General features: G+C 32.0%; 1 protein-coding gene across 2 annotated transcripts; it reads left to right on the top strand.

Moving 5' to 3' along the window:
* The first annotated feature begins 4,800 nt into the window (after positions 1–4,800).
* On the top strand, positions 4,801–10,826 carry LOC128867886 (troponin C-like). Of its 2 annotated transcripts, none has more exons than XM_054109462.1 (4): positions 4,801–4,952; positions 5,431–5,605; positions 5,688–5,939; positions 10,519–10,826. In XM_054109462.1, exons 1-4 carry the CDS (start codon positions 4,935–4,937, stop codon positions 10,545–10,547), a joined length of 474 nt encoding a protein of 157 aa, XP_053965437.1. In that variant the 5' UTR covers positions 4,801–4,934; the 3' UTR covers positions 10,548–10,826. The 2 variants fall into 2 exon arrangements, with proteins under 2 accessions (XP_053965437.1, XP_053965439.1); XM_054109464.1 differs by lacking the exon at positions 4,801–4,952 and adding an exon at positions 5,212–5,321.
* The last annotated feature ends 526 nt before the right edge of the window (positions 10,827–11,352 follow it).

The following is an 11,352-nucleotide window of genomic DNA, read 5'->3' as shown; positions in this document are numbered from 1 at the left end:
CTTTATTGCACTAAATGGGTCTGATAGAGATCGCAATATATTTATAATGGTTTGAATGGTAAAGCTCAGCACGACATCAAAACTTCCCCTCGAATCACTTTCAGTTTCTGCCTCGTCCCCACAGACCGCTTATGTACTCATCACAGCGAGGTCTATTCTATCATGATTTCTTTTTGTCAATTCTGGATGCTTCAATAAAATATATTAATAGGCACAATATTACCTCCTCTTTGTACCAACGGAACCATTTAAGAAGCTTTGACGGTGCTCTGTTATATATTATATTGTCGTATATGATCCATTTTCCGTCAAAAGCTACACTGTGTTTAGAAAAGAAATTTGATTTTTGAATTCGCGATATTGGACGCACATGCATGTCAATTAAATTCTATGCTTTAAATTAATAATTTTTTATATGTCTAAGACTTCCTCAAGAACAAAGCAAAACACTAATAGTACGATCGATTATTCGATCTTTAGTAAAAGAAATCCAAAAAGATATTGCAGTGTCCGAAACGAACAAAGGCGTACGATTCTGCATAGTATGAGCTGACTCGCATAGGAGTTGACATTTATATTTCTGCCATAAAAATGGAAAAATTAGCATTGGTGGGTGAAAACAGTTATGACTGTTTCTCAAAAAATTTTCCGTGATACACTTTCGCATCCCTTTGAACCAGTTTTCGAAGTACTTGTTCAGTTGCATTTTCAGGGTGTTTTGTAAATTGTGTGACATACAACTTGAGCACACCTTTTTTGCCACGAGGTTATCATGTAAAATCTTAATGATACTCGTCATACTAATGTGAAAGGATGCTTCAAGAGTAAAGATATTTTCTGGCGCAACAAGTGCGCAAGTCAATGTAAATAGCAACCCTCGTACAGTGAGCATAGTGAACGTTGCCCAACATTGTGCGTCAATATTAAAATATAAGTATCATATTTCAAAAGCTATAAAATATCTATGCATTTTTCTTTAATGTAAGTTGACAGATATTTTCGTAGCGACACAATTTTGCAAATAACACTACTCGTATTTTTGTTTCAATAAGGCGCAGCTAGCGTCGTTTTAAAAAATTTCCAAATTCTTTTGGAGTCCAAAATAACTTATGTAAGACGATTTATGTTAATGTAAGATGTAATGTTAATTATGTTAGTTTTAAAAATATCGAACACTACTACCATTATTTCTTATTATTTGACGGACCCTTTTCCAAATGTTCTTGGTTTAGTGACATATGAAAGGTTGCTTGATTTTTGGAATTTTCTAATCGGCTCTGAGCAGGAAAACGTCTGCAAGTAGAGATCGACTGAGTCAACTTTTTAGCTAAAAGTGGCTTAATATGCTATATTAGGTTTTGTTATATTTTTAAATAATGCCATCAAAGTCAATATTTTCTATTAAAAAAGGGATTGCATACTACTTATTTGTTACGCTACCGAAAGTGTCTAGTGAGCAACTATTGTAGGTGTATGCTTGCTCAGGATACTGAATTCTTTTAATTAATTTTTTTACATCACAACATATTTTTAGTATTAAATAATTACACATCGCAATATTACTTTTTTCCCTAAGAAGAGGTTTGTTGGATTCGATAAATTTTGGTAACCCATATTAAAATCCGAACACAGAAATTTTGTAACCTATCACGATTTAGAGAAAATTTTCGTAAAAATGCAATTTTCCCATTTTTCAAAATGTCGTGAAAATTGGGATGATGAAAATTGAATGTAATAAAAACTTTGCGGAGTTGCTTTTATTAAGGTAAAATTGGTTTGCTTGAAGTGTACAAATATGTGTTCACCAGCAAGTCTCCATTTAAAACTGTAACCTGAACTGCGAACGAAATCAGCAGTGTTTGTGGAAAAAATGTAGATGCTACTAATAGCGTCGACTCGTGGATTTTTATTGAATATATTGAACGTAATATTAATACACATTAAAAGCCCATACAATGGAGTTTTTAGAATCGGATTTGTTAAATATGTACGAGTATAACATTTATAAGTGTGGTGATCTGATAATCAAGTTGCTGATATTTTTCTGGAAAGACGAATAAAACTCAAAATTTGAAAAAACTTCGCCTCTTCTCAGTTCAAAATAAATTCAATTACATTTTTAGCCAGTGCTAAGTTAAGTGCTAACGACCACCTAATAACATTTGAAAATTATAAAAGCAAATTTAAACTATACATTGAATCTGAATTGCCTTACTGGTGATACGAAGTACCTGGACATTTTTATTCCTTTAATAAATTGCAATTTTTTAGACCCTATGTCTCGACATTTACTCCATATTTCCTGCCAATTGCGATTAGCTCAAAAAACGCAGGTGGAAAGTTTTAAAATCCTATTGAAATAAATTGATTTTAGTTTTATTTCAAACCGCTTAGTAATAGGAAAAACAGCGAACTAAGCAAACGGGAATGGTGGCTCATAATATTCGTATGTATGTATGTATATGTAGACTCTAAGTCTAAGGTAAAGTAAATGTAAATAAGGTTATGTAATGAGTGTGAGAATTTAATGAGCCGTAACATTAGCGGTTAGTTAACTGCTTAACAAAAATGACTTATGCAAGAAAACTTTTCTAGAAATTAACTTAATTTCATGTTTCATGTTTGGTTAATTCTTACACATTCAATATTGCATATTCGTATGTTACAGAGTGAATAACAATATCATATCTCAATTGCTCACGAATAACAATCTAAAGTTATTTGTTAATTTGGTAATCTTTTCACGGGTAGAATAAAATAAATCAACATTTTGAATGAGGTTTTTTATTGTGAATGTGATAAATATATGCCATAAATAAATAATATATGTGACCTGGTCTACGAAAAGGTACCTTACGTGTGAAAACAAGTTTCGAGAAAACACCAGTTAAAGTTTAAACTTCTAGAAACCCTTGTAACTTTTTTAAATATTAATATTTTTCAATCCGGCTTGGCTTATTTTCTTCACCATAGATCATAGTATCAATAAAATCACAGAAGCAGTGAAAACATTTTTTTATATATAAATAAATAAGAAAAAGTTAATGCAAATCGCAGAAATCGTTCTAAAAAATAAGTTAGCTTTTGACAAATCCTTAAAAACCACCATTTATAAAGTTATGAATACATTTTTTGTAACAAATTTTTTGAAAACAGACTTCGGTATCGTATTCATTACACCCCAGACTGTCCAAGAATGGTTCAGTTTTTAATTTGTACAAATTATTGTCTCCGTTATTCTAATTTGTATCATGACAAAAAAATCTGTCTTTTTCGTATTTGTACTTTTCTTTTTTTTTACTTTTAACAAACTTTTAAACAAATTATGACTTTCTGGTTTTTACCATTTTAAAGAGCCTTTCACACACTATTCGAATCAACAAAAAAGTGAAAAATGATTTTTTGACACGTAAGGTACCTTTTCATAGACCAGGTCACATATGTATACAATTTTTTTCTTTTCGTTCAGAGTAATATAAAAGAAAATGGCAACATTTTCAGTTTTAGGATAAACAAATTTCTGCAGGAATATAGCATTAAAAAAGTACGAAACTAAAAAAAAAATTGCTGAAAATTGTTTATAAAAAAATATTATACAGTTTTCCGAAGAAATCTATCGCAATTCAAAAAAAAATCTTTCAAGAATCATTTATAAAGAAATCCACTCACAGTTTTCTGTATTTAACTAAAAAATATATAGGCTTCAATTTGAAGTCAGTTGGCCAAGATTTGTTGACCGACTTGAAAATCTAGACAGTGGAAAACAGTACAGTACTTATCTGCCTACGAGAAGCTGCACCAGAATTTAAAATAGAAGTGTGTAAACATTTTTCTCACCTTAGCTTTTGGAATATATACTTTAAGTGGTGTTATGGCATTTTTAAGTTTTTTTTTTAATTAATTTGCTTTTCAACTATTTCAGGGTCATAACCCTTTAAGTGTACAGTTAGTTACGTGTTAAACTAAATATTCAATATTTTATTTGACATATACTTTGATTGTTTTCCTTTTGAACTATACTGTTTGTCGAGGTCACTCGAACAATTTCACTAAATTTTTTTTCAGTGTATATAATTTCTTAACATATTTTTATCAGCTTGATTTCATTAAATTTAGCAAACCACTACAAAATATTTTAGAAAGTTGTATACAAAACGAATACAACGAAGAATTCATCGACTTTACAGTGCTTTTCACAAAAACACAGCAACAATGTGTGAGGCTGGGAAACAATTTTTATTTTTTTGTGTATATACACACATTTGTATGCGGGTGATACTCGTACTAATGCGGGTTTTATTTGTCTTTTGTTGTTTTTAGTTTTTGTGCCATATGCTACTTGTTTTAGTTGTTGTGATTGCGGATTTCATTGGTCTATTTCCTGTAAACCGCTGAAAGCTACCACTTAAATTAGATCTGTTGTTATTGTTGTTGTAATTTCAGAAATTCTATGATACGCAGACCTGTACATACATATATATGTGTGTGGATCCTCTACATGCAATTGTGTGCATGTACGTGTGCCTCTTTTCGTCGAGAGTGTGGGTGTTTTTGTCAATCATTGTTGTCACTCAACAGCCATCCAGCCAGCGGCGGAGTGAGGTAGAAGTGTGCTTTATCAGCAAAATTATGCGTTTCCAAATGTTAGCCCTCAAAGTGTTTTCCGAACGCGTGCATACATGTCTACATATAGAGCAGTTGCTTTGTTGTTGGCTCCGTTTATATTAAACGATTTGGATGTTTTTCAAACTTTTTGTAGTCAAAACTAATTTGTTGAACTAATTTCAGTTCAGCATCGTACGCTGAAGAGGCCAACTGCACGCCTGCGAGGTATCAAATAAGTTAGTTTTAACAAGCAAATCACAAAACTAAAAACAAAAAACCATCTTCATACTTTCACCTCCAAATTGCTTAACAACAACCACACGGCGAAAATGGATAATACATTAATTGTGAGTGGAAAAGAAAAAAATAATTTTTTATTACTTAATTTATTAATTAATTAGAATAAGTAAAAATAATAAATTAGAAAAGAATTGAATTTTTTCTATAATAGAATCCAAGCGTGAAGAAAAAGCTGTTTGCTTGTATTGGTATGTTGCATTTATGCGTGATGTGAGCAACCGTGTGAAATTCATAAACAATTATAAAATTCTATAAAAAGAATAAGAATATAATTTGAAAATGAGAGCAAAAGTAAAAATAATTATTTTTTGTAAATATCAGCATGATTTCCATGTAAAATCGCGACTGCCGTTGCAATCATTCTGTTTTCGAATTTGGTCCGAGCAGCAACACAGAATTTCTAGCTAAACATCATGGTACGCTGGCTAATAAATAGATAGTTTGGTTAAGTGGTCAAATGTTTTAAAATAGGTGATGAAAAGTGTTTGAGTGTAATAATTAAATGCATTTGTTATCCTTCCACAGGATGAGGATCTGACTCCCGAGCAAATTGCCGTGTTGCAAAAGGCCTTCAACAGTTTCGATCATCAAAAATGCGGCAGCATCTCAACTGAAATGGTTGCTGATATTCTCCGTCTTATGGGTCAGCCCTTCGACAAGAAGATCTTGGAAGAACTGATCGAAGAGGTTGATGAAGACAGTGAGTTGTGAATGAAAGCATTTACTATACAGATTTTTTTTATGATTCTAAATTTATTTTTTTCTACTCAATCCAATCACAGAATCAGGCCGTTTGGAATTCGAAGAATTCGTCCAACTCGCTGCCAAATTCATTGTTGAGGAGGATGATGAAGCCATGCAAAAGGAACTGCGTGAAGCCTTCCGTTTGTATGACAAACAGGGCAATGGCTACATTCCAACCTCTTGCTTACGTGAAATCCTACGCGAACTGGATGACCAGCTGACCAATGAGGAATTGGACATCATGATTGAGGAAATCGATTCTGATGGTTCCGGAACCGTGGATTTCGATGGTAAGTTTATTAACTTAGATATTAAGGTAATAAGTGAGGTTCTAGGCATGCAAATGCACATATCAAGCAACTTAAGACAACACATGCCATAGTTGGAAAATATTCGATGTAATAAACATTAGCTGGGACTTGAAACGCCTACATGCAAGACTCAACTCTCCTTGACCCATCTTGGAGTTATTACCTGTCCAGAGCGTGCTTAAAGTTATGAGACTTTGCATTAGACTTTGCTTCAACTGTGCCCTACTTGAAGTAATTGAGGGTATTGCTGTTCGGCTTGGAGATTCGCCACAAATCTGGCGGTCGGTGGTTGGAAAATGTTGCTGTGGAGTAAAGTCTGTGTATATGCAGCATATGCGGAGTCTTATTGAAACCTGAACCAAATTGACAGAGTGGGTTTTGTAACTATGCCACTCAATTATTTTTTGGATTTTTTTCTGGCGCGAAACGTCTGCACTATTTTACCAGCACCTACTACCGCAAAATACTTTCAATTGAGTAACGCCAATATATTGAAAATAAGCCGTTTTATCAGCAGTTTTGGGACTTATGTCACTGAGCCAGGCCTCCCTATATATTTTCAGGATTTACTCCGACGGCTCTGTGTATAAAGTAATGATCAAAAACATTTTATGGAATCATTATTAACAAGTGAAAAAGTTAAATTAATTTTTGGTGCCCATCACGAATGCGTAAAACACGCATAGCTCTGTTATGTTTACATTGAGCTACTCATGTGGTATTCCTTTCTTTGGGTAAAGTTCTTTGCCTGAGTGTTAGAGCGTTAATTTATATGAAATCAATTTTTTGTTTGTGAAAAGTAAAACTTATGCGAGTGTAGTGCTTTCAACGCAGCACGGCTGCTACTTACAATGAAGACATCTCTGTCAACAAGCTGAACCTAATTTTTTTTTGGCAAGCAGTTTTTATAGAAGTTGTATTCGTGCGACCATCCTACCATAAAGCTTTAGGTTATCTGTGGAAGGGTGCTTTTGACAACTAACCTCTAACATTACAGTTCTCTTTATCGTGCCGATTCACCCATCTTCGTTCTCTCAAAAGTTTGCTAAACTCGCCAGCCGATATGAAAGAATAGCTAATTTACCCTTTAAAGTTTGTAGTTAGGTATAAAGTGAATTAAAGTAAAGTGAACATTTTTTAGGCAATTTAAGTAAAGAACAGTTGCTTACCGGTATCCCCATTATTGGAAGAGTCTGAACAAACAGTGGATTTTTACTCCAAACTTTTCATAGTTTCGGAACTAGAAAAATTTATTTCGTCGGCAAATTAAAAAAAAAACGAAAATAGCTCGGTTAGTAAATTCTAGTCTAATGGCTAGATGAGAAAATGAGAAGAGTTCAATGATAGTTCAGAGTTAGGAATAGTAAAGCTCGGTCTATTGGTTAAACAAATTAACGAAGAGATAGGGTAAATTTAAAGTTAGAAATAGTTTATTATTCCAGACTGCTGTGTCATTGTTTACATGCCATTGTTTACAATTGAGTAAAGATATTACCAGTACTGTTGTATCCCGTATATTTCTACGACTAATTGAACAAAATTTCAGTGTAATTCTATAAGCAGTTGCATGCCAGAATTATTTTAAATTTATACATAAATATCTGAAAATCGTGTCAAAAGCAATTTGTTTTGCTGTCGTTATATTTTGAGCAAGAGTTTCAGAAAATATTTAACTAATTGTCAATAGTTTTATATTTGTTTTGTTTTCAAAATCTTGGAGCCACATATGTATTTGTTCGAAATACCTCTGTGGAGGATAGCTGAAATATTGGATGCTTGAAATATTGTTTTCAAATTTTTTTGGCATTCCGCCAGCTTTGAAACTTAGCCAACCATTTTGTGTCAATACTTTTGACATTTGATAAATATTTTTAAATTGACGTAGAAAGCAATTGAGCTGTTGTGGTTATTGAATGCTGGAAGTGTGGTCTCGAGCAAACATATTTTTAATTGTTTAAGCCAATATATAATAAATAATATAAGCCAATATATTTAAATAAATAAGAAAAATATTTAAATAATTAAAACAATTAAAATTTCTTTAGATTTTCCGAAATTTATAACTTTCTTTGCTTCAAAAAATCATGGCGCAGCAGGTATGAGTTTTCGATTAGTAGTTGAATTAGTAAATTTTTCAATGATATACACATTTTTTCGACCAACTGTTGGAACAAAAATCTTCAAATTACCGAAAGCCAGTGAAACCGGAATTTCTAAGAAACATTTTTTCTTTTGATACTCAAGAATGGTAAAAAGTAGAGGTACTTAATGAATTCCGGCTTTATACTTGTCGAGTAAACTGCGAACACTTGTTGTTCTATAGCCAGATCAGTGATTTTACTAATTCATAATTTTTCATATTTACGAAGGTAGTGGCTTCGCTGCCACTTTAAAGTCCGGTTTCATAAGTATAAACCTGGTGCATGGTAATCTTGTGAGCTGGCTGCTGTTAGCAGACGCCGAAATCAATAAAACATTTTGATTTTACTTATATATTTCAATTCCGGTTTCATCGGTATAAGGTGGCACAAAATTAATCACCCTATCGGAAGATTTATAACTTTTGCAAATGGAGTCGTATGTCAATCACATTTGACACCGTGAACTAGACAGCTGCAGTATACAAACAGACAAGCAACGAAGCAAATATTTCCATCAATCAAAATATTTTTTTTTTATTTAGTAAAAATTATTTAAAAAGAAAATTGGATGATTAGTTTTGTGCCACCTTGTATATACTTGGTTTAAAGATCTGTCTTTATTCGATAGTAAGTGGCTTAACATGAACACATGTCATCCATAGTGAACTCTGACAGTGGTTACAATATTACGAATTGTAACAACTTCACCAGGTTTTAGAAACTTACAACAGTCAAATACTCCACTTAACGAATATTGAAACGGAAAACTTGTTGGAATCAGCATAAAATAAAAGTATTAACCTTTTTTTGTGAGAAATTATTGTTTAATATTGAAACTAGTTAAATGTTGTTAGCAGCGGCCATAATCATAAAAATAAGAGGTTGATGAATTACGAAAATGTACACATTTAGAGCTGGTGCCCTATTGTAGCGAATTCTAGTTTCATAGGTATGTACTTTTTATAATAGCTCCAGCACTACGTGCTAATTAGCATTTCTAGCCATTTTGGTCCAACTACACATTAAATTAAAATAAAAGGCATTCATTCGGTGCTTTTATCAGAAAATATTTGAAATGATATCTTGCCTGCTCACATAGCTAAGACATAACTTACTTTGTTGCTTTCTTATTGCCATTCAGCAGGACCAATATGGAATATTCATAAATAAATATGTAAATTAGGAGATAACTGGTGTTTGATTAAAGTATTTGACCTCACATTAGTATGTATCTGCAGAGGCAGATGCTACCAGCTCCGTAAGGAAAATAAGAATTTGTACACCCACTGTGCAGGTGGGCAGTGCTAAGTTCGCTTCAAATTTTTCTTTCAAGGAATTTTGTGAAATTTTTAAAGTGTGAGCGCTATAATCGCTTTATTGGCATTCATAAATGTTTGTAGATGTAGGTATGTATGTATGCGCATTTCTTAATTTTCAAGAATAATGTCCAATGTACGTAAATTTTCTAGAATTTTATGCATTTACTATTACGATTACTAGTAAAAGTTTGAGTGAAAACGACAATTATTATTTCCCGACCATAGTTAGTAAGAAATTGACGACGAGTGTTTACAAATAGCTGTAAAAAAGTGTATAGGTTGTTAAAACAAAGTGCATACATTCCAATAAAGTCAGTAAAAACATAAGTTAAATTAAATGAGAATTGAATGGGAGTTAAAAATTTGCCTAAACGTTGGGAAGGCATTGTAAATAGTGAAGGAAAATAAATTATTGATTAATAAATACTTTAAACATCTTTTTTATTAATTTTAAAACCACCTTTAAAAAACGCACGAACTTATGGACTGGCCTGATATTTGTCAGCCAATACAATGTTTATGAAAGCAACTGGATTCATAATTCTACTATAAATAGTTTTGAATATTTAAACCAAAAAACAAAAAGAATAAAAAACATGTGCTTTTTCCGTAAATGCCTGATCTTGCATAAATGAAAAGGTAAAATGGGCAATAAAATCAAGAGCAATAATTTTTTTCCGAGAGTGATTATGTATGTATGAGTAAATTAAAAATTTTTTTTATGCTTCCAAAATTCTTATTGAGCCAAAGCAAATACACGCCTACATTTGTATATTTATAAGTGTTTGTATGTATGCATGTGTGGAATCGGATACACGCAAATAAATATTCCTACGAAGTATGCGAGAGTCCCGGGCGCTTGTGTGGGAGGGGAGCTGCTTCTCAAAATATATTTATTTAGGTGTAAAGAAGAGAGTGTATATATGTATAGGTAAATTTATGTGTATAGCTATGTGCATATCCGTACATACATCCATTCTTTGCTTATAAGATAATCCATTTTATCCCATTTAATATAATTCTTTGCTAAAAATATACATATGTATGTAGTATAAATTATTATAATCATTTTCTAACATTTTCTTTCTTTCTTTTCAGAATTCATGGAAATGATGACTGGCGAATAAATATTTATTCTAATATTTATGCACTGGAAATTTTTGATTTTACTTTTGTATATAAAATTATAGCTGAATATTAGATATTTAAATCGCAGAATATCCAAATGCGAAATATCAAAACTATAAAGCAAAAACCAAAAAAAAAACAAACAAAAAAGTCAAGAAACGAGCACAAAACAGATTAATATGCAATTTTAAAAGCATTGTATGAAATTCGCATCTGCTGAATGTAAATGTAAAAAAAACAATCTGCCAAATAAATTCTTTTAATTATTTTGTATAAAATTGTATATAATTGATTTTTGAAGAATTGAAGAATTATATATATAGCATGGGATCTAATAGATTGAAAATGAATGTGATATAAGAAGCATTTTAAACGCCTGAACAATTTTGGGCGGACAGCTCCGAAAATTCGCGCCAGTTGTTTCTTTCTGCCCAAGTTGACGCCAATTAGAAAGGCTAGGTTATAATAAGTTTGCGATACCTTTCCGCATATAACTTTTTTACTTTTTTGAAAGCTCCAGTTATACCGATTTCGATTTCGATTTCTTTTTTTTTTTGCTTCCAAAAAATATTACACCTGTCTATATTAACAATAAGATTTTCAATGGAGGAAAAACTCCACTATTTTTTAGGTCGATGGCAGTAGTGATCGATATCTTACGAAATATATCTTGATATTTAAAGTTTATGCTCGTTGTCAAGGTGACGTTTCACACTAAGAAAATTATTTTGCTGTTTTTTTGTTTGTTCCATTCAATTGTGAGTTACAGGGTGTTAACAATGGAAGTCAACAAAGAGAAAATTC

This window comes from Anastrepha ludens, chromosome 6, assembly GCF_028408465.1.
Source record: "Anastrepha ludens isolate Willacy chromosome 6, idAnaLude1.1, whole genome shotgun sequence".
Classification (NCBI taxonomy): domain Eukaryota; kingdom Metazoa; phylum Arthropoda; class Insecta; order Diptera; family Tephritidae; genus Anastrepha; species Anastrepha ludens.
The sequence above is the reverse complement of the archived record's forward strand: the minus strand, read 5'-3'. Positions and strand labels throughout refer to the sequence as shown.